Below are 24,440 nucleotides of genomic sequence, written 5' to 3' on the forward strand. Positions count from 1 at the left end.
CACAGAGACTGGTCCTGATGTTGGGTTTCTTCTTTCCAATATGAAAAAACTCTTCATGTTGCGCCTGTGTACTGTTTGTGCTCTCAACTTATCAATTCACTAATCAATGGCCATTTATGAAGTGCCTGGTAGGTGTCCAGTGCTGTGCTTCTTGACACAGAAACTTGAGACACAGCATCTGCCCTTAAGATGCTTCACATCAAGTTGGGGAGATGGGCCAGTCATCATAAAACGGAAAATAAAAGCTAATATATACTCAAGTCTAGTTATGATGCACAAAGCAATCATTTGACAACTTCAGAAAGGTTAGTGGGAATGAAACCCTCAGACAAGAGTTCTCATGGGGGCCTGAAGGAAACTTCTCTTGCTAGATTCAGGCTTCAGTTGCTCTGGACAATTGTCACTGAACTGTTGAGTTCAGCTTCTCTGCCCTACAGTTTCCTTGAAAGTTGTCACAGTAATCAGGGTTATAAAGAAGATAGTGACCTGTTAATACATTTTTGTCTATATTCACTTCTTATCCTCAGCACTAAGAGCAGTGTCTACAACATGATAGGTGCTCAATAAACATTTGTGATTGAATGAGGATAAGCAGAAGAATAATGTGGTGGAAGGAGGGCAAATGTAGTTGGCCAAATTTGGGGCTGGATGGAGAGGCAAATTGTCAGGAAATATCCTCCAGAAGAAGGTCGAGAAACAGCAGATTGGGCAGGAGCCTGGTATTCCAGGGGGGACATGGGTTCAGAAGAAGCATGGGATCAGAGCCTTTGTTAGTTAGAACACAAATTCTCTCACTCCATACAGTGGGATGTGGTGTAATCTTGGCTCCCTGAGTGCCCTCTCTCCCCACCCTAGAGAAGAAATCTCATAGGTACTTGGTGATTTTGAAAGTTGAGAACCAGGGTCTCTTGTCATCAATTTCATTTCCCCTGCTTTTTCTTCTACTTAGCAAACCTTCGTGTGCCAAGCCCAAGTCTTGATTTCTCCCCATGTTTCCTTCAAAGGAAAGTGCACTAGTAATTGAAAACAGAAACTGGTTCTTTTATTCTAATTCATGGGATGTAGGTAAAATTCCTGTTTGTGCTCTACCTTGGCTGTCTCTTTTCTAATCCTTGGAGAAAATCTGGATATAATTCTCTGCTTTGGTCTCTTGGTCTTCTCTTCTGGTCCTTATGCAAAATTGTGGGCTTTCATCAAAATAGGTCTGTCTGATAATATGCTTTGACTCAGTAATTCCATTCCTGAGAATTTTTCTTATAAATGATCTCAGAGGAGAAGAAAGTTACAAGCACAAAGACACTTATTGCTGCATTAGTTAAAATAATGATAAAACTGGAAATAGCCTAAACATTCAGTAACAGGAAAATGGTTAAAAAAATAAATGTTGGCAAATCTACTCAATAAAATATTCTGCAGCTTTAAAATTATAATTATGAAGATTTTGTAACAATATGGAAAATGTTTTCAATATAACGTTAAGTAGAAAAAAAACAATACTACATTAGATTTAGGCTGTAACTGTAGCTATGTCAAAATGATGTGTGCATCTGGATGAGAACTAGAAAAAAATTAGAAAAATGAAGGTAATATGATTTGCTGGGATACCAAGATTATGGATATAATTTCTTTACTTCAATTTCTGCTAAAGTTGTTATAACTTTGTGCAGTTCAAGGCGTTTGGAAACAAGATGGTCTGGCTATGTGACAGAGCTGACTGCCCCTTCTGAAACTGGCATGAATCACAGTGTACTGGGTGAGATGTGAGCATCTAATACCCAGACATGCCCTTCATGGCAGGATTGCACAGACTTCTCTCCCAAGGGCAAAAGCCATGCATGGCATTCCTGCTGGCACTCTCTGGAGTACCTAGTTTAAAACTCTGTCTACTGCATGTGCTCAAACCCTGAGGTTAGTGGGCTGACTTAGATGACCTCAACCATGTCCTTCATGAATATTAGCATTACATGCCTTTGAGAACCCAAGTAACAGTATCACCTTCAGATTTTTTCCTCTCCTGGGAATTCTCCCACTTTCAAGGTGTCCCCTGTTGAGGTGAACTGGCTTTGCAACTTACTAACTGTATGGTTTGGGTCAAGTTACTTAACCTTCCTAAACCTCAGTTTCCTCATATGTACAATGGATATAGTAATAACATCTACTCCATGTAGTTGCTGTAGGATGTAAATGAAATAAGACATGAAAAGTAATATTTGCTATAGTAGCTTAATAAAAGCATTCAACAAAGGGAAGCTTTGGTAGTGTATTACTGCAAAAGTCCCCATTGTTCTAATTGTCAAAGAAAAAGGTTTAAATATAAAATGAACAGAAGAATGAAATGTCCCCTTTCCATCTCAGGAGAAACTTGCGTTTAATGGAAAACTTTCCAACCTCATTTGATGATATCTTTGGGTGTTATTGTAGCTCCTCCTCTCTCACTAGCTCATCAGTATCCCCTAGGTTTGAGTCTTCTTGAGCGTTCTTGCTGGATGGAGGTGTTGTCTGCACTACTGTGTTTAAATTGTGTTTTGGATGTTAACTAAGCATGTTCTGCATAGTAACTCTGACATTTGAATAAATGCATGATTTCAGGCCAGATAAAAAGCTAGGAGAAAGAGACACTGTGGGTGATGCCACAGATGACTATCCTAGAAGGGGCAGATGAGAAGGCTGGGAAGCCAAGAGCCACAGCCAAGGACAAGAAAGGAATTTGGTTTGAAAGAAGAGTATTAGGACATCAACAGCCTGGAAAGAGAGGTCCAGGGTGATTTGTGGCCTGTCGAGTACCAGGAAAAAAGATGTGGCAAAAGAAGGCACAGATATTCTGAAGAATGCAAGGAATTTACGACGGTTCATAGTCCGACTGCGGGAAATGCCTGCCGAGGGCAGATCTCAGTGCACTGTGAGAGTATTGGTCCATAAGAAGATATGAGAAGACTAGGACTTCACAAATGACATTTACCAAAATATGGTCTTGAACCAAAAGCAAAGGAGGAGAAGGGAGTGGAGTATAAGAAGTTGCTTGAGAAGAAAAATAAATTAGAAAGTCTATAGAAGTAGATTAAAATGTTCCTAAAACAACAGCCCCTTTTTCCTATCATTCTTTTCTTTGAAAGTCATCAGCAATGACTTGAACTCACAGTTCAGAAATGAGGATGTGTGTAGCTCCTCCACATTCTCTTACCAGAACCCCTACTACGCAGAGTCAAAAAGCTTCACTTCTCTCCTCCTATCCCTGTTCTACGGAAGCTGCTACAAGATCTTGAGGGTCATTTCTTCTCATCAACCTAAAGGTTTAGATATGCAGTTTTTACCCAAATATGTATCTAATTGACAAAGTGGAGACCATACCCATCAAGAGGTCAATGGATTTTATATTCTCCTCTCTCATAGGTGTCAGAGTCCTGATATAGGGTTACAAGGAAGTAGGTACTTGCTGGAAGGCTAGGAAGAGAGAATGGAGGCTGACCTGTAAAAATACTGTACATCAAAAGAAAGCATTTAGCCCCTGAACTTGGGCCCTCACTTCCTGCTAGATAGGACAGAGCTGATTGTTCCTAAGTACTAGCATAAGCAATGCCTCCATGCAGCCGTCCCAAACCCAGATCTGAGCCAAAGAGAACAGACAGAAGGCAAGCGTTGAGGGAAATAAACTGTCCCATGAGCAGTTATCCTGGCCCAGCATCCCTGCACGAGGCGCCTCCCCAGCTGTGGGACACATTAGGCTTCACACCGCTTGCTCTTAATGAAGCCAACTAATTCTGCAACCATGGTTAGGTTTTGTGATAAATTGGAAAGTGACTTCTGGGGCAACTGTCTCTGGTTCTCAGAAAGGAAATTCATGGAAGTGAGTGATTGGCTTGAAGGCCAAGAGGTCATTGCTTCAGAGTGGGGTCCCAGAGCAGAGTGATGTGGTCATTCACCACATGTTTGAGTATGTGAGAAAAAATAAAAATAAAAGAGTTCAATTTCTCCAGCCAATATCACAAGCTGAAAATATTTTTCTTTGCTGAATTTAGTCAAATAAATAAGAGAATCAGAGAGTTTTCTTGATTGATAAAATATTTGCTAAAAAACATTTAATGAGGTTTAGAGACATAGACGTATGGGTCCCAAGTGAAATAAAGAAGAGAACAGGATTTAGCTTGGAGATAAGCTACAACTTAACCACACCTCTCTCTCTCTCCTTATTCATAGTTCACTTCTTCAATTCAGAAGAATAATATTTGGCAGGGAAGAGGGGGTAGGGAGGGCTGTCGGGAGGAGTGGGATGGCCAAAGGCTGACAGGCGTGGTGATTGCCAGAAGATTACTAAGAAACCTCTTCAGTTGACCTTGAGTTTGCCATAATGTCCAAAGATATACAAAATTCTAACATACAATAATTTGAGGAAAGCACTTAAAGTCTATTGGCCATGTTTAAGAAACCAAATATTAAGGGAAAAGGGAGGAAAATTATAGCAGCAAAATTCTATAGAAAGAAAAGAAATAAAGGATGGTCTGATGAGTTCAGATTGTAGCTGAAAGTTCCTGAAATAATACAGTCACTCTCTAAATGAAACACTCAGCCTCACTTCGCATACCTGAACTTTTGGTGAATAATACCACACCTTGCTTGAGAACTCCTGGTACAGATTTTAAATTTTTAATAATCTTAACGTTAGTTTATTTTACCACAAAACAGGTTGGTACTTGAAAAACCATGTTTATAATGGTCATCTTCTGATTTTGTCCTCTGGGCAGATGTCACCAATGATGACCTGTCTGGAAGCCCATTCATCTCATCAGAGATGAGACAACATGTAGCTGTGGCTGCAATTTTCCAGGGAAAATATGCATCTATCCCCAGTGAAAGAAACTGAATATCACACGGAGGCTTCATACACCATTGACAGACACCAAGGAAACTAGTGAAATAAAATGTTGGCCACGTGGAGCGCTAGGAAGTTCAGCATTCTGGTCAACCACATTAACAACCCTCCTAGGGCTTGTCACTTATTCACTCTTTGAAGATGTAGCTTTGTGAGGAGTAACAATTAAAAGCCATGAGCAGAGATTTCTAGAAAGACTCTTCTCACACTGATTCTCATTTCTAACTACCCACGCAAGGGAGAATCATCCCTCTTCCTCATGCCTCAAAGCCTTCAGGACCCTAGTTTTCAAGTCACACCTGAATTCTGCCTTGAGCTGGCTTCTGCAATCCCCATAGATGATCTTGTCCCTACCCTTTACTAAAATGCACCTCCATATTGGATATTTTCCCCATTTACCTCCATCAGACTCAAAACTGATCCCTGCTTTCCTTAAATTCAGCCTATAAATATTGTTTTCATCTAAAATTAAACATGACAATGAGGGAACTCCTGGTTCTCTCGTCAAACTTCTCTTCATTGCTATATTTCCCTATTATTAAGGAGAAGCACTGATATCCACATATACATTATTGATTAATAATGCTTAGAGTTATATTGTCAGAAGGAGTGGTTGATACTATCTGGGACTTTGGTTGTCTACATGAGAAAACTGAACCTCGAGAATTTGGGTGACTTGTGAGTTTGCACAAAGGATTTGGGGCTGGAATCCAATGTTGTTTTCAATGTAACATATGCCTTCTTTTTATTCCCTCTCTGCGTTTGGCACTGTGCTAGGTGCTATAGAAACACTCCCTGGGAACTTTCAATTCAAGAACAACACTGTTGGCACACCAGCGTGAAAGGGACATCACACACAACCCAACTGCCACTGAAGTGCACACCATGCAGTTATTTATATCATGTAAGACCCTAGCCACCTTCCCCCTCCCCCCCCTCCCCTCCCTGTGTTCAATCTGTCGCTGACTCTGGCTGTTCCTTCTCTGTGATAGTGCCAAGGGCTGTCTCTGCTGCTGTGGAGGCTGCCTTCCAACAGTTCACTCCCTGATGCAGGCCCAGATGCCTCTCCTTACGGGGCCTCCACCTCCCAACACTCTCCCTTCAGACATGCCAGACTGCCCTGGCAGCCATCACCGCTTCACCTGCCATCCTGACCGTGTCACACCCACCCCTGGGAAAATCTCCAGATGTGCTCTGAGCAAAACACAGAGGCCTGAGTAAGGAGACTGACAGGGAGCAGGGCCCCTGAGAACACAGGGCAGGTGCCAAATTGCAAAGAAAAGAGAAATGATAGCCTTTAGAGTGAAACTAAAAATAAAGAGAATGTGTTTTAATACCCCTTAGCTGATTCATCTTTCTGTGGCACCCGAAAGAGGGGCATTACTCTCTATTCATGAGTGCCTTATGTTTTGCCTACAAGGCCTCTCTTCCCACATCTGAAAGGGTAAACTAACAATAACAGTGTAAGTGTAGGAGATAATGCTGGTGGCATGGCTACAATCTCCAGGTTGGAGCCAGACTCACCTTACAATTTCCATCACAGTCTTTCTCAAAAAAATGAGATAACTAAGGTCCACATACGCGATTCCTCAACATAAACACCCTTCTTATTTTTTCTCTTGTCTGTTTTCATCTCACTCAGGCTTGGGTCCAAGATGGAGTAGTGATTAAGCGGGCCTGCTGACACTGTATACTTGATGGCTGGTTATTTTCAAAGTGTGGTTGGCAGGAGAGCGAACCCTAGTTTTCAGTTATTTCAGGGAAGGAATAAGACTCTTAATTCCTAGCCTACCATGAACTCTCATAGCATGAGCTTTGCCCTAAAGCTCATTAGTGAGTAAAATGAATGTCAATGGCTGTCAATAGCAGAAGAGTGGAAGATGTAGAGGGAGGGGAAAAGAAGCGAGGCATGAAGTGGAGAGAGAGGAGAGAAATACATACAGTGGTTGAAAGCAATTGGGAAACCACTTCTGACCATCTACGTTGCCCATACCCATCCCATGCCTTGCAGCATTGTTTTGAAGTAAGTGGATAGATACTATCAGTGAAAAACCAATTATTTTAGCTAGTGGGTTATTTGGGAGAAATCAAAGGTAATGAAAGGTCAAGATAAGCCCATATGACTTTGCCTTGTTTTACTTGATTGAAGGATCCATTTTCACAGAGGGTCTATTCTAGATTTAAACTATTCAAGACAGTCTATAAAACATAACATTTGGATATCCTTTCAGAGGAACAGTTACTCATTTATTTTAATGGAGAACAGTCCTTCTTTATCTAGAAAGGCCATCTTTTTCAACCAAACTTTGGAGAGGATGCATTTTTTAAGAGGAAGAAAGGAAGAGGATACCTGCCCAGCTATGTTAGCCAACTCCACTCCAAATAATAATGATTATAATAACTAACATTTATTTAGAGTTTATTGCATACCAGACATTGTGCTAAACACTTTATGTACATTCTCACTTAATCTTCACAGCAGTCCTGGAAGATACTCTTTTATATATGTCCATTTTACATAAGAGGATCTGACTCTTAGACGATCTGGTACCTTGCCCAAGGTGAACAGTGATTCCAAGTCTGTCTGACTCTAAAACCTGTGCTTTTAACCACTCCATATATTGCCTCCTTCACTGGTATGACAGATGTCACAGGCAGATCATACTCAAACCCTGTAATATGTTCTAAATAATTGAAACTATATAACTAGAAAATGGTAGCTAAGTTATATAGCAGGCCCAACTGAAATAATTCAAACATAAAAATGACCTCTTGGCATTTGATTATCTTTTACCTTAGACGTTGATAAACCAAACTATTCCCTTAGGACAACATTTCTGTCCAGCAAAGCATTTCTCTTGCCAAAGTATAATTTTGTTGGCTACATCTATCTCCCCCAAGCCCTGGAATCAGACCTAAGCTAGTAAATTGTGCTGTCCTGGCAAGACGCTCGTCCTCCAGGGCATTGTATCAGGCTAAAGTAATACATCACACTGCTTCCCACTCTGTCAGCCTGTATCTCCAAAGAGTCCTAAAACAGTAATGTTTCTGCTCTGAATCTCTAGTTTTCTTGCCCCTAGGCCTTGTGCTTTAGCTCTCTGGCCTTGGAGACAGAAGCAGACGGAACAGCACTATTTTCACACCTGCCCTTGAGTTGAGGCTTCCAAAAGAAAGGAGGGTTTGAAGAAAGGGGCAGCTTTATAGAACTCTGCTTCATTCCTTTTAGACCCAGAGATTCACAAACATTGACTTGATTGGGTAACAGGAAGACTTTGGTCTTTTGGGCTGTGGGGATTTAGTAGCTGAGAAAGAGTTGCTGAGTAGTGGGGGTAGTGGCAGGTCAAATTGGGCCATGATTCCTAGAAAAGATGACCTCGTCCAATTGAGAAGTAGTGGGACCAGCAAACACTGGCAATTAAAAATTAACACAGGCCAAAGTGAAATCAATGCCTAAATTTGATAGGTTTTCAAGAAAAGTTTATGACATGCAATTCATAGAAAAGAGGACATTTTCTCAGTGTTCACTTTTACAGATGCCAAAGGTCAATCCCACTTGGAAAGATCCTTCTGCAAAAAAGCATAAATATACTGAGTCCACTAGCAACATATAAGGCAGGCAGTAGGTAAATATTTTAGAAAAACTTCAAAAACAATCCCAATTTCAAAATGTTTGATGATAGCTTTGATACTGGTGGTAAACCACTTCATTCCCTAGTATGTGTTTGAGCATGTGTGTGTACACACCCATGGTATTCTAAGTATGTAATGATGTGGCTAGTTTATAGTAGCGAAAGCTCCTTTCCATATCTTTACTGAGCACATGACTATATATACCTTTATTATTTATATTATTATATATACTATATATTATTATAGTATATATACCTATATTATTTATATATATACCTTTATTATAAATAATTGCTTTAATTCAAGTGTGATTTTCACAGAACTCTTTTCAAAAGTATATTTTTCTTGACTCACTAAAAGGTTTTAAGTTAAATGCAAATCCTACAAATTCAGGAAATAACCATTCAATAGTATCAGTGCATTACATTTTGGGTCTTGATAATGTCTTATCACAATTTTCCTTATATTCGTAATTCACAAAAGGTGTCCAGTTTTCCATATAAAGCCACGAAATGTGTATGAAAGATTGAGAAGTCATTCTCACTTTTCCACAAATGAAAATAACAATTAAAATGCTAAAATGGAGATGACTTTAAGATTACTCCTATTTTATCCAACTTTCCTACTAGTATCCCATGCAAAATTATATCAACTGAATAAATTTTGATTAGATACAGAGGCCCATGGGGCAACGTTGCCCTAAGAAATTAACCACTCTGAGTTAATCTAAATTGTCAACATGTCTAGAAATTTTGGATAAGTAGTTGGTGTAAGAAATCTAATTTTCAAGCTTCTATAGATTTTAACTGTCATATTTGATTGTGTAATTAATTCTCAGTTAATCAAAGTTAAATGCAATTTAGTTTTTATCAGTTAATAATCCCCTTTGTGTTTTCTATCAGACACATAATTGTAAATTTTCCGGAAGTAGCCCTCAAAATCCAACTTGAATTGTCTTACTTCCTTTTTCCTGCTTTCAAAACAGGATCAACTTTAAAAACTCCTCCTGTTAGTAATTTCTAGAAACTAGTTTTATTCCTCAGAACCCAAAGAGTAACAAGTGTATGTCTTAGAACTGGATATTTCCCTACTTGAAAAATGTTTGCATTTTTTTTTAAATACTGATTCTTCAAATCAATGTCTCCTCTTTCCAAAGATAGAGTTAAAATAACTAAAGTAAAGCTTTTTCAATAAACAAGAGGGGAAGTTTCAAAGGAAATTAAAGTTGAGTCCAATGTCCCAACTGCATTTCCAGAAATCTATAAGAAACACAAGCTTTTGCAGCACGAGTAGAGGTAGTACCATTTTAGCAGTGATGAACAACCAGAGCTCTTTGCTTGAGAAGTGATGGCCCCAGTTAAGTCTCAGCGTTACACCTTCTCCTTCAGAGATGGAGGGAAGCTAGTCGCTTGCATCCATGACAAAATGTGAGACTCAGCTAATTGGTGTGGTTTTGATGATGCCACAATTCTGACCAAAACCCTTGTAACTAGCAAGTTTGCCCTGAAGATTATTGAATTACTCCACTGACCATGCATTATTTAAAGGGAAGTGCCATTATTATAGAAGCCAGTTGTTTAACCACTGGAATTCTGTCTGTCGGCCAACTTTCAAGACACAGCAGTACAATATGACTACACATTATGTCTACTCATAGAGGAGTCAAGGTCGTGGTTAGGTGGTGGCAACTTGTCTGCTAAGCAATCTTTGGTCTGCATGCTCTGGAGCAAAATTACTGATAAAACAAATATATAAATATGTAAATTTTCAATATCAACACTTTGTCAGCAAGGAAAATTCTGTGAAATTTTATACATGCTTGTTCACTCTAACAGTTGAGTGAGTACATGGATGCTTCCTAATGCCAGTACAGTAGACTCTGGGACTGTACCTAGTTGTAGAAGGGACTGTCCCAATCACCTGTCTTTTGTTGTAGTACCAAGTAAGGAAAAATATTTCAGCATCTTGAGGAACTCAAATGATAAATAGAAAACAAATTTTCACCTTATAAGTTAGAAACTATTAGAACTCTTTCTTGAAGACAATGTAAGTGTCTTCCAATCACACTGACTATTTGGCCTAGATGTGTTTTCTCCTCCATTTCTTCACTTATTACAGAATCTTTGGAATAGAAAGGACCATAGCAGTCATATACTGTGTTCAATAAAGGAATATGATTCTAGGATCTCTGACAGATGTTCGTACAATCTTTACTTAACTGCTTCTAACAATGAGAAGTTCATTACCTTTAAAAGAACTCTGTCTCATTTTTAACACTTTTGAGTAGAAATCATTAGAAATTTTATTCTTATATTAAGCCAATATTTGTTTCTTCTTTGCCTACCCATTCTGATTCTACCTACTGGAGCAGAATTACAGTGTCTAATGAGAAATTTTTAAAGGCATGGATGCAACCATTCATTCTATCTCATTTAAAAATTAGTCATAATGACAATAGCTGCAATTTAACGGTCATTTTAAAAATCCCTATTTTTCTCACAATTGTTACTGGAACAAATTATTTTACTGCCTTCCTTGTAAGCCACATTGTGTCAGGCTTCTAGTTTTAGCCTGTAGCAACAAGTGTCTTTATTTTGGTTCTGGAAAAAGAAGTAATGTGAGACATCTGAAGATAAAGGGCAAAACTTCGACCCTCCACTGTGGTCTCTCACTTGGTGAGAAATGATTTTTTTGTTAAGTATTTTGTTGTAGAACGAGAAATTAAGCCTATAGGACACTTCAAAGGATGAATTAAACTTTAAAAGGCAATAGGTAGACACTTGTTATATTCATATATTTCCAATGAAGAACAATTAGTCCATTGTAGCCATTATGAATAGACAAAGAAAAACATCTCTCTGGGATTAAAGTAGCCAGCGATAACTGGTAGTTACATTTCTGGGAAAATCCAAGTCTGTATACCACTATTTCAACAGCATTTAAAAAGAAATAGATATAGACGTAAGGTAAACTTTCTTTATGGAACAGTACAGAAAAGTCCTAAATTTCTCTGTTCATAAATTCATTGATCTATGGACTAAAAAAGCACAGCCATTTTATAGCCTGAGCCTATCAAACTCCGAGTTCATCTAAGAAGGGTGACAAACCAGACGTCTGGTGTATGCTGTTTGTTGCTGTACTGATGATTACTTTCTATCCCACAAGAGGAAATAGACCTGTAGTGAGTTTCATGGCTGTTGATAGTCGTCAGGAAGGGAATATGCAATACATACATTTTCTGCCATCCCAAGATAAAGGTTGGTGTCTTCTTTCGGTAGCAGGCAAGTTGCTCCAGAACCTATGGGTCAGAATCAGAAGGAAGATTACTTTAGAGATGCTGGAAATGGAAACGCTAAATAGGTCCTGGAATCACAAAGTCTCTCCATCTCCATCTTCAACCCATAAGCATGAATTTTGAAACTGAGTTAGCCAAGTTTGGAGGTTTCTGGAACCACTTCTACAACCCTACTTCCAAACATCAAATTACCGTTCCATAGTCAACAAACAAATCTCAATTATGTCCCATTAAGAAATTTATAGTTTCAACAAAGAGCACTGGTTACCTGTGTGGACAACAGGGAAAGTTACCTCAAAGTAGGCTGTCACCTTCTCCTTCCTCCCCACACCAGGAGAAAAAACAAAGTGTCTCGTCTACTCTTGACTGGCTGACCCCTTGGGCCTCTTGAAATAGCCACTTAGCAAAAAGTATGTAGAAGTCCTTTGTGGATTACAAAGAACCATGTAATCCCATTTGTGTCTTTCCTCTAATTTATAGTCCCAGGAAAAGAGTATAAAAACAAAAAAACAAAAAACATTGTTTACATTGCCCAAGGGACCAGCCGAGTCTCCGCTTGCCAGGGCCCAGCTGGCGAGGAGAACAGAGTCTTCTGCAATAGTCAATCCTCCAATGGCAAGTGAAAGCACTGCTGAGGCTCTAGTTGGGGCCAGTTGTCCGGTCTCCCAAACCCCTCAACCAGGAGGAGCCCACAGGGTTTACCCACAGGCAAAAGTAGCAGACCCCACCCACAGAGACCACAAATGAATCCTCGCTGAGTTACTACCCTCAGCTGCCCTAAGAATGACAGTAAACCTGCCTCACAGGGAGGAAGCATCTCCAGGCTTTTGTGCCAGGCATCAGGAAAACATTTGGGTTCTTGGAGGATGCCACGAACGGTTGGCCCTTTGAGCAGTGAGGCGGCCAAACTAGTTTGGTAGCAGGCCATGACCATGGGTCTGATCTTCCCCAACGAGAGAGTTCAAAGTATACTTGGAGATTTTGACTTTCAAAACTCCATCCTAAAGAGTGGTGTCATTATTATGCTAACGTAAGACTTTTTATTTAAAATATAGTACTGTCTTCTGGGTCAGGAATTAAGATTGAATATATGTCAGATTGATTAATTGGATTCTTCTGGGTCAATGGTTCACAAATTTTCTTCCATGAAGCCTGAATGTCAGTACAGAAGACCCAGGCCCCCCACCTCCCAAGGGAGGTAAGGGAGATGACAGAAAGCTGAGATCCAGTCCCCCTGCCCTTGCCTGAGCCAGAACAGTTTCACTGTCTGTTTTATATATTGTTGTATAGGCAAGATTTAGTTTAACAAACATTCTACTACAACAAAAAGTTTACAAAGAATTCAGGTACATTTTAAGTTCTTGTAACAAGTTCATGTAAGCTTGTTTTGCCCTCTTTTTTAATTCTAGAGCCAAGAAAAGTACATCCAAATCAAAACAAAACAAAATAAAACCAAACCAAAACTTACTTGCCAAGGAAAGAGGTCTAATTGATTTGTAAATATCAAAATAAATTTGATTTATGGTGTTCCCTCTGGGCAATCAGAATTGCGTGAAAGATGGACATTTAGTCCATCCTGTCTCAGTCTAGTAGCTATTCTACAAGAAAACAGAATTGATTTCTCTGGTCTCTCTGGGTGATAGGAGAGGGAGCCCTATCACATTGGTTTTGTCATCAGTTCCAAGTTCCAGCACCCAAGTTTCTGGGTGCAGTCACTAGTGGGATGCCGTTTCTTCACAAATCATATAAGATCCTGGAAAGGGGTGCTTAGAGGAAGCAAACCCATATTTATTTAGGACCTACAACATGCCAGTAATGTGCTAAGCACTTTTCATATATTATCATGTGTAATCCTCAAGCAATTCTTACAAGGAAGATATTATTAACCCCACTTTACGAATGGGTAAGCTGGGATCCAGAAAGCTTAAATGACATGTCCAGAGTCTTACAACAGGTCTCTTGGCTCTGTGAGTCCCTTGAGCTCTGCAGGAAGTAGATCTGAGTTCGAATCCTGGCTCCACTACCTACTGCATGAATGACCTTGAGCAAGTCATTCTCAACTCTGAGTCTCAGTTTTCACATCAGTAGAATGAGGAGTCCTTTCCAGACTGAAACCTCTTTGATGCTCAATCTGATGTTATAATGGAAGCAGTTAAGCAAAAGAGCAAACATCTGAGCTGTCCTGTGCATAACAACTATGGAGATTTGCTAACAAGATTAAGACAACTTAAGACACAATCTTCTTCTAATTAATATTTCTAGGAACTAAATTGACTTCCCAACTAAGTCAATACATAAGGAAAGGCTAGGATTGGACATAGACAAGATCCTTGACTACAGGTGGCTCAGAACTTGAGGAAAATTAACACAAGTAAAGTGCATGGTGAATGAATGAATGTGGTACAGACCCCAGGAGACACACTGGAATCCAGATGGATCTGTGGGGTCAGGAATTGTTGGAGAAGCTTCAAGAAGAGGTTGAGATGTCTAGGTTGACTAGGTGTGAGGAGAGGAGCGTCTTCAGAGTCTGGGTGGAACCGTGAAGATAACAGATTCCACTCTAAAGCCAGGCTGCTCTGCTTTTGATTTGTACAGACAAGCCCACAGGGTACGGCTCCAGCAGTCGGAGGGCGCCTCAGACAGGCATCGTGGACGAGTGCTGCTTCCGGAGCTGTGATCTGAGGAGGCTGGAGATGTACTGCGCACCCCTCAAGCCTGCCAAGTCGGCCCGCTCCGTCCGTGCCCAGCGCCACACCGATATGCCCAAGGCTCAGAAGGTAAGCCAGCTCAGATGGCATCTGGCCATCCTCAAGAAATCTGTATCTTATGTGAGGGTGGGCCAAACAGAAATTACACCCCATAGTCTCCTGGCTTATAAGTCAAAAAATCTCCATTCTCACCTTGGATGTCCATCCCCTTGGTTACTCCACATTGCAGATTCTCCCTTCCACTGCTCTGGGCGATCTGATAACCAGAAGATGGTGGAGAAGAGTAACTAAACATAGGCTTTGGTATCAGACAAAATTGAAGTTCTAGCCTCACCAACCACCAGCGTAGAGCTCTTGGCCAAATAACGTAACCTATCCAAGCCTTAGTTTCATCAATAAAATTGGGATAATGAGAATATCTACCTCATCAGGTCATCGTAAGTTAATACACACATTATGCTTTTCATGTGCCTGCACAAAGTAACTGTTGGACAAGTGTTAACGTCTGTCATAACTGTAATTAATAACAAAGCATGTAACCTTTCAAGTCCTAATATTCTGCAAAGGTGCAAAGAAAAAATACTCTAAAATGAGAACTGCTTGCAATTCACATACAGTGGCAAATGTAATTAAAGAAAAAAAATTAAAAATAGAAATTTCTGTTTGGCCCTAAGAACACCTAGAAATTTCTAATGATCAAAATCTGCAGGTGTCTTTTACTAAGAGCTAGACTTTAAAGAAACCTTAGAGGTACATATACACCATCAAAAGTACGTATATCATCTCGTGCACATTAGGTAAATTTTTGTTGAATGAGTGAATGAACGAGTGAACAAATGAATATAAATGATTAACTAAAACTTTAGTCATTAAGTAGAAAAAATGAGAACGAAAGAGCAGGTGAAGGAGGAAAAAGAAAGCAATGAAGGATGAGTAAGGAAAGTAAAAGCTCTCATTTAGGTGTCCTTGGAGACTGTGTTGACAAAAAAATAAAAAACACCAACCTGTGGTTTTAATCTTTGAAGCCAAAATGAGCATTGTGCAGACAGCACAAGATGAAAGACCAAGAACAACATGATATCCTTGCTGCTCCCTGGTCCTAAACTGCAGCTGAGACTGGAGGAGGACCAGGGCGCTTAGCAGAGATGTGACCCCAGAGAGCCACCCTGAGTGATGAAAAGGGACTGAGCACAAGCTGGTGCACAAGGGACCCAGTAGCCAGTGGGTGAGTCAGGGAGGAAGCACCACAGAAGTAACTTTTAGGTGAATGTGGCTGGAAGGTGTGCTTGAGGGGGCAAAGGCAGGTTAATTCTTTCTCTTCTCGGGTGACCCAGTACCTCTCGATTTCTAGTTGGGGAGGGGGAGGGGTCAAAGATGAGTCACAGAGTTCTGGAGTGTTGGGGGATCAGAGATGAGTTCTAAAGTTCTGAAATGTTGGGAGATCAGAGACGACTCCCACAGTTCTGGAATGTTGGGTCTTGTAAGTGAGGTCTAGACACCTCTCCAGCACCAATGCTGTCTCCTGCCTCCTATGGAGCCCGGGCATTCCGGGCTGACTCAAAGGCTCTGTCTTCCGAGACACCGAGGGAACCATCTGTTCTCAATGCAATTATTTTTGTGATGTTTACAGTATCAGCCCCCATCTACCACCAAGAAAACGAAGTCTCAGAGGAGAAGGAAAGGTGGGCCAAAGAAACACCAAGGAGGGAAACAGAAGGAGGGGACAGAAGCAAGTCAGCAGATGAAAGGAAAGAAGAAAGAGCAGAGAAGGGAGACTGGAGCTAGAAACTGAACACAGAGGCAAAAAAGGGAAAATGGAGGAGAAAAGGACTAATCAGACAGAGGCAAGGACCATAAGAGAGAAGCAGACAGCAATAAAGAAAAGTGAGAAATGCTATAGAGGAAATGAAGAAAAATAGGCTGGATGGAGCTAGAGAATGTGTGTAACCGAGGAGAAGTAACCTGTTGTAGGAGGTGGCTAATAAACGTGGAGAAAACGGAAAAGAAAAATGTAATGGCCAAGAAAGTCCAAAGAAAGACAGTGACAAGAATGAAAAAAGAATAAAAATCATAAAGGAGGCAAACAAGATACAACATTCCCCTCCCCCAAAAAACAATTAAATAAAAGTAAAAGAATTAAGATAAAAATTGAGGCGTTTATATGCATTTTAAAATTTGTATGAATCTATTACAGAAGAATTGTTCATGTCAATATATGTCCAAAGTTAAATATTAGCCCAAAATTCTCAGCAAGACTGAATTGTGTCAGAGAAGTTCCCAGATTTCCTTTTATGCAGTGTCACTGGAGGCTGCATTTCTTAGTCAAGTCCAGGTTCAGGCCAAAGGGCATCCAGTATTTGCCTAAAGGCTGGGAGGTAACCTACGAGAGGAGGTCATTAAACCTTTTTCTTTTTTTTTTCCTGCACTTTGCAATCAAATATAAAAGATGTATTAGTTTGCTAAGGCTGCCATAACAAAGTACCACAGACTAAGTGGCTTAAAGAACAGAAATTTATTTTCACACACTTCTGGAGGCTGGAAGTCCAAGATCAAGGTGTTGGCGGGGGTGATTCCTTCTGAGAACTGTGAGGGAAGGAAAGATTCCAGGCCTCTCCTCCTTGGCTTGTAATTGGCTTTCTTCACCCGTGTCTTCACATTATCTTCCCTCTGTACATATCTCTGTGCCCAAATTTCCTCTCTTATAAGGACATCAATTATTGGATTAAGACCCACCTCATTTAATTACCTATGTAAAGACCCTGTCTCCAAATACAATCACATTTTGAAGTACTGGGGGTTAGGACTTCAGCATATGAATTTGGGAGGCGGGGAGGGTACACAATTCAGCCCATAATAGAAGACTTCTGATGTCTGACTACTGTCTTCTGATTCCATCTCCTATAAAAGTCTTTCTTTCTGTCTCTCTTTCTCTCCCTCTCTCTTGTACACACATACACACATAAATCTAGATTTTTAGATCTGAAATCCTATGAGTGTTTGCTCCATGGAAGTACTAGGACCATGTTATGTTAGAGCTGAAAAAGACCTCAGAACAGTTAGTTCAGTCCCTTCATTTCAAACATAAGGATACCAAGATCCAGAAATGGGTAAAGACGTGCTTGGATTCTAAGCTGCTCCCCTTCTGGCCAGCATAGCATATAATCCACATGGACTAATAATTCCAAAAGGAAAAGTGGGGCAGAAATGGCCACATGAAGTCTGCCACTAATTTAATATTTTTCCACCAGAAAGAGGGGAGTGAATGAGAACAAGGACGCTGGATTTCCCCAAGAGCAAAGAAAAGCTAAGTAGAATCAAAGAATTTAGGTCTTAGAGATCTCCTTCAGCTGCGTTGATTTAAACAGTAGGGTTAGGGTCTTCATAGATAATAAAGCAAACAGTCTGAAGATCATCCAAATTGTGAATTCTAAGAGCTGAGAGAGGGAGCAAGAGAGAAGTGCTCAGCCAAGCAAATGATGACACTTGAGGTGAGAAGAGGACTAAACCAAGAAGTGAAGCATTTCATCCAAGTAGCCTACTTTGAAAGTGTCATGGTATAAAGGAACCTCCTTTCTGCCTGATCCTTCACACCCCTGCCATGCTTTCTACTTCAGGATCATCCTTCCTCCATGGTTCACTGAAAACCCAGGATATATGATATATGGATACGCCCAAGGCTCAGCCGAGGAGAAAAAGCCCAATTAGAAGCATGTTAAAGCCCCAGATGAGAGCCAAGCCACTGCTGCTATGGTTGCAAAATGGATCCTGGCTTATCAGAGCAGACAAAAGCCAGGCTGGTGCCTGAGCCCATCTGGCCAGTCACCTATTCAAGAGATGCTGAGTCTTCCTGCTAAGACATTCATGCTTTGGGACCAGCCTCAAGCACAAGCCGATGCCTAGTGCAACCATCACCTGAGGGTAGCCCGCAAACAAGGATGGCTCTTCAAGGGATCACAGTTCAGCAGAAGAATTAACAGTTCATGTCTTATGGAAAAGTTCCCTGGAGAATTATCTCTTCCCTCTTTCATTGATGACTGAGTAAAAGTCAATAATAACTCAAGGCTTTGGATAAACTATAATTATACCCAGTGATGAATTTCATTCAAAAAGAAGTAAGGCAAAGACTTTAAAAGAAGAAAAAGCAATAGAACTTTCTAGTTAAAGAGTGTTTAACTATCAGTCTATGGGTTAAAATGCACTTCTCTGTGGAAGTTTTATCAACTCTAAAGCAGTCATGTTGAATGCCTACATGTGATTTCTGAATAATTTAACTAAGTAAACAGGAAGATTCTATTATTGTCTTTCAATCTCCTCCTTTCTAGTGTCAATACTAAGTACCTAGTGATACATGGCATATAATGGGAGATGGATGGATGGATGGATGGATGGACAAATAAATGATATAAGCAGCTGAATAGGGGTAGAAAGACAGATCACAGAAATAAGTAGCACTACTGAGATGAAATGAGTCCTCTCGTCCTTACATAGGATAGTGAGACAAGTACAGAGTGAAAAAAGGAAGGTAAAGGATTGTGCTTATACAAGTCTTGCATGTTTGGAATTTCCTTCTCTGGCCTAAATTGAAATCATTCAAGGACCTACCGCTAAAGGTGGCAACTGGCTGAGTACTTTATGGTGAAAGTTATGTGCCTATTAATCCCCTCAATGTTTTCTTGAAGTAGGCAGAGTATTAATTATCAACTGTTTCTCTTACAGCAAATTGATGATTGTATGTGAAACTAATGGGACTATATAAGAAATCATGATCCTGAAATAAAATTGTTGAAAATATTTTTTATTGAGCATCTACAATGCAAACCTCTGTACTAGGCGTGAAGGAGGAGAATCATAAAGATTGGAGATGCAATAAAACATAGTGGTTAAGAATACAGAAGCTAAATCAGACTGCCTGGGTCCAAATCCTGGCTCTCTCACTTACTAGTTGTGTGGCCTTGGGAAAATCATGTAACTTACCTATGCCTCAGTTTCCTCATCTGCCAAATGGGGGTAATAATTGAATCTACCTCATACAGTTGTTGTGAGGATTTATTGAGATTATATGTGGGTATGTGAGCACATATGTGTACAAATATATAATATAGTGCTTAAAATGATGTCTGGCACATAGTAAGCACTATTAAAGCTTTAGTTAATATTATTTTACTTAGTTGTGAAAATTAGAGCCATCTGAAAAAAAAATAGTTCCCCTCAAATGGCAGTGGGTCTTGTCAAAAACTTCAAGCCCAATTAGCAACACTTTTCAGTGACGTAGTAGTGGGTTCAAGCATATGATGAAAGAAGAGAACTTGATGAGCTAAGACCCCTTCCAATCCAAAGAGCCCCAGCTCTACGAATAATTCCAACTTAACTGAGGCTCAGCTCTCCCAGATGAGGAACCACTAACTTTTATTTCAAAGTCATAGAATGAACTTTCAGAAAACCACCATTTTTTTCCCAACCAGTTAAAATCAAATGTAATATGTGTTTTCATTTCATGGTGCCTGAGGAAAATTTAATTGTAGCATAAACTCCAGCTCTTACTAGTTTTAAGTAAAATTGCCAAAATAAATAAAAATGTGGGATATTTCCGGGCTCACATAGCTTCCGGGATATTTCAGTTTCTAGGGCTGCCTATCCAGTGCCTTTCACAAGCATTTGATCTTCCTTCAAACATCTCTTGAAAACAAACAAAACCTCAGACAGCTTCTAATGTGCATACTGTTAGGATGTAAGGGTGGGAAAGGAGGCAAAGAAATGAGATCCCAAAGAGCTCCTCCCGTTCTCCCTCCGCCATCCCGGGACCAGCGCCCTCCCCCCAACCACCAACGGCTTTCTTAAGTAATAAATTTTGCAATTTCTCAAGTCCATTGGCATCCATGGGGGAAGATGAGGTCTATTCTCTTTACTTGCCTATGTGAAGGGGCTAGCTCTTTGTGCAATATTTATAAGATAACAAGATGCTGACTTTTAATCCTAGGGCAAAATTGATAGTCTGAAGTTAAAACGGAAGCCTTTGGAGCAATGAAAAGATTAGAAGTTTTACATGAAGTAGAATGCCCTTTTATGAGGTTTGGAATATCCACTGTAGAATTCCTCAGGTTGTATGTTCAACTCAATGAATAAAAGCCCAGCTACTGATTCCTTTGAAAATCAGTGACAATATTTATTGACCTAAGCAGACAAGTTCACTTTTAAGGATGGAGGAGGTACGGTTAGAAAAAGTTTTTCATCGGCCACTAAACTTCCAGACCTGCAAGGTCAAAATCAGCTTCTCCATCCTCAAGGGCCTAAGTGAAGTCTGAGCATCTTTCCCTGATGCCCACATACTTGGGGCTCTTCCGTAATGGGACCCCTTTAATGCCTTTAGTGCTATCTCATTTTTATCCAGCAAGCAAAAGAGACGATTTAGAAATGTAGACTTGCATTTAAACTCAAGAAGAGAGAAATGGAAATTAAGAACAGCAGGGAAATTAAGAGAGACATGGAACAACACAGTCTATGAGTCCAGGTCTGGTATTTCTAGACAGCAGCTAAGAAAGTCCTCACGGTACCAGGAACTCAATGTAGCTCCCATGGGCTATTGATCGGTAAGTAACAAGAGCTAGAAAACCATTTGGGGAATTCCCATCTTTATATTATCAAATGATGTGGTTATAGTTTTAAGACCCATTGGTCACGAAACTAACTCTTTTGAAAAAGTAGAGGTTTGATAGAAACAAGATTGGTAAAGGTGCATCCAATTAATTTTAATTCTAAATGCCCTTAGTGATAATTTACAATCTGTAATTAATTATAGCAAATAGTTTAGGGGGTAAGGGGATTATTTTCTCTAATTTTGCTCTGTGTGTGTGTGTGTGCGCGTGCGTGCATATGTGTGTATGCATGTGTTGGTGTAGTTTTGTGTTCTAGCATTGTTGCACCCACTAGGGATTCAGGGTGGATCATTTTCCAAGATTATAGTTAAACAGTTTCCTGGGTTTTCATTTAGTAAAGGGAAATTCTTCTGTGAAAACTAATCACCATTCAGAATAAACTGCATGATTCCTTTATCTTCTCAAAGGCCTAGGTTCTGGTCCTAAATTAAATATTATTCAAGAAATAAAGGGACCACTGCTGAAGGGGCAGAAAGAAGTTGGTTTTCTTTCTATCATATCTTCTAAGGATCCTGGGACTTTAAATCTTCCAAACCAAATTTGCGTTTCGAAAGAACCCAGTAACTTTTCACATAGAACCAATTTGTAACTTCAGAAACTTCCAGGTCTAATTCTTGATCCAAGACATTCAAGAGTCAGGGCATCTAGCTGGTCTTCCTTCCAGCATTTGTTCCCTGCCCCTACTTCTATTAGAGATTGGGATTATTGGCAAAAACCATCAAATGCCTTTTCTGCCACTTTCCCCTTCATTAACCATAAACCTCCAACTTTCTCTATTCACTCTGACATACACTTTTCTTCCCAATGGGTCACATAAAGGAACATACATTTATTTCAGCAGGCACAGGTTGTTGTCACTCTGGAAAAAAGGTGGTAATGGTTTATACTGTTCTCCTTGGCTCCTCTACCTGGCAGGATCATAATTTCTGTAGGAAGCTGGGATTTTAAGAGTGAGACCCATGAAAGGCTGAGCATGATGGCAAAATAGCTCCAAAGTTCCCAATGAGAGATCAAGAAATTTTGCATCAAACCCAAACTGGCCAAATGGCCCAGGTTTCCAAGCTGGGATTCATATGCCAAAAGTTTTTACAAAATTCTGTGTAATATATATAAACATTCATGTGGGGCTTTCTGTCTGGCCAATTCTAAGAGGTCAAGTAATCAAAGACCAACCAGCCCTGCCATCTGTGAAAATATGATGTGCTATTTTCACAGCTGTAGATAACAATTATGGCAAGAAAAAAATTCCAAATGATTAGGAACAAGACCATGGCAGGTTGAGGGTTGGGTAAGGATTCCTAATTAGTTGACAATTGTAGACTTGGAAACATGCAATATTTATGTCATGGTGTGAGTGTGGCACGCTTGAATAGTTCATGAGGCATTGCAGGACTAGAAAATATGGAAAGTATAAATGAATCAATAAATACGTAGCATTATTATTTTTACTCTGTCAGTATTGGTTGACTTAGGCCATTGGATGTTCTGGTTTGTCTCTCTGTAAATAATATTTGTTTCCTTCTTCAAAAGAACACTAAAATGGAAGTATAAGCTCTTTGGGCACAACGCAACAATTCTGATTTTTTAAAACTGTATACACGCATGAATTGTCCTTGCACCATTTTCTGCCTTGGAAAAGCACTGGCTGGCACGCTGTGTGTTTACTTTTACATGCTGAAGCCTCCCGTCAACCTCAGAGTGATGCAAATCACTTTAACTTGTCATAGTGTTATTTTGTTCATCCTAAAAGTTCAGAAGAGCCTTCCAAACTTCCAAAATTTCTCTCAATTCAGTGAGGAGGAAAATTTAGAACACAGCATTTGAATGTTCTGCCCAGATTTGTCACACACACAAAGAATGAGTGAAGGAGGGCAACGCCCTTTCCTACCAATCCTGTGAACTCATCAATATTGCATTGAAATGACACCCCAAGGGAAAAACCCTGGGCCACATGTCACCCCCAAACGTTGTCATGTAATGGCTGCATACATTAGTTTAAGGACTGGAGGGTGAGCAATGGCATTTTGGAAGCTTAAGAGAGAAAAATAAATCCAGTTTTTAGGTAAAAATGTTCTGAATCTTTAGCGCATATCAGTGAAATTGCTAGAATCTGGTGTTTCACTTTTTTAAATACCACAACATTTGAACCTTTCAGCAATTCCAAAATCAACTCCCTCTGGGAAAGATAGTGTGCTTAAACTTTTTTTTTTTATTTAAAAATGTAACACAAACACAAACAGCTAACTAAACAAGCTGCCTATAAAATCAACAGTCGAAGCAGCCCTGAAGACTGAAGCCTTTTACGACATCCGTCAAGACTATTAAAGGCAACATAAATACCTCTTGCCACTGAGGGAAAATATCTTTCCGCATTTTTTTCTTTTCTTTTTTTTCAGGCTTTTAAACCATTTTGGTAGTGATTTCTTACATCACAGGCAGAAATATGTGAAATAGAGTCAGGTGGTCTCCTTGGAAGGTAAGAAAGTTGCTAAGTCAGGATAATCATGGAAGAGTGATGAGACGAAGACAAATTTCCTAATTCCTGGGATTCCTAGGGAGGGACCAATCAGTAGACAGAGCTATACATCTGCTATCCCAGCATTCAAGCGAGCACTGGGTACCCAGTAGGGTACCAGAGAAAGAGCAGCACCCTAGCATGAGCTACACTTTGACAACAGTAACTACAAACAAACAAAAAAGCCATACTAATAGCCAATATTTATTAAGCACATGCCCTGTGCTGAGGGCTACAGGAAATCACCTCATTTAATCTTCACCATTGGCCTGTAGGATAAATAATATAATTATCCCCTTTGTGCAGATTAGACAACTGGGGCTGAGCAAGGCTAAGCGTGTTGCCAAGGTCTTGCTTTAACAAGTGGCCAGACCAGAATCCAAACTCAAGATGGACTCCAGTGTGCTAACGACACAATGGCTCTCTCTCCCGTGTTTCTTCATTGATATTTACTGTACCACAACTCACCAACTGTAAGCTCCAAGACAGGAGAGGGCCCTGTGCTGTCTGCCCTTGTCCAGACCACAGCAGGAAGTAGGTAGCCACGCAAGGCTTGCTGTGGACCTGAGTTCTGTTCCACCACTCCTGCAGGAAATTTAAATCAGTTTAACAAGCTTTTCCTCATTTGCTGCTTTGCTTAAAGCTCTATGCATCTGAAGAGGATAAAGAGGGGAAGGAACCATGCTACCTCCCTCAAGGAGCTTCCTTTGTAGTGGGGAAACAAACCGCACATAATTGACTCTACAGCACATCAGTGCTCTAACAAAGGTAG

At 40.1% G+C, this 24,440-nt stretch overlaps 1 protein-coding gene across 5 annotated transcripts in view; it reads left to right on the plus strand.

Moving 5' to 3' along the window:
* Positions 1-24,440, plus strand: part of IGF1 (insulin like growth factor 1) — a 75,619-nt gene that overhangs the window by 38,307 nt on the left and 12,872 nt on the right. For 2 of the 5 annotated variants that reach the window (XM_046646562.1, XM_046646563.1), the window contains exons 3-4: positions 14,388-14,569; positions 16,131-19,147. In XM_046646562.1, the coding sequence (XP_046502518.1) occupies positions 14,388-14,569; positions 16,131-16,292 (344 nt within the window). In that variant the 3' untranslated portion in view covers positions 16,293-19,147. Of the gene's footprint in view, positions 1-14,387; positions 14,570-16,130; positions 19,148-24,440 lie in introns of those variants that run through there. The other 3 variants (XM_046646565.1, XM_046646567.1, XM_046646564.1) reach the window with 2 other exon arrangements.

This window comes from Equus quagga, chromosome 19 (assembly GCF_021613505.1).
Source record: "Equus quagga isolate Etosha38 chromosome 19, UCLA_HA_Equagga_1.0, whole genome shotgun sequence".
Classification (NCBI taxonomy): Eukaryota; Metazoa; Chordata; class Mammalia; order Perissodactyla; family Equidae; genus Equus; species Equus quagga.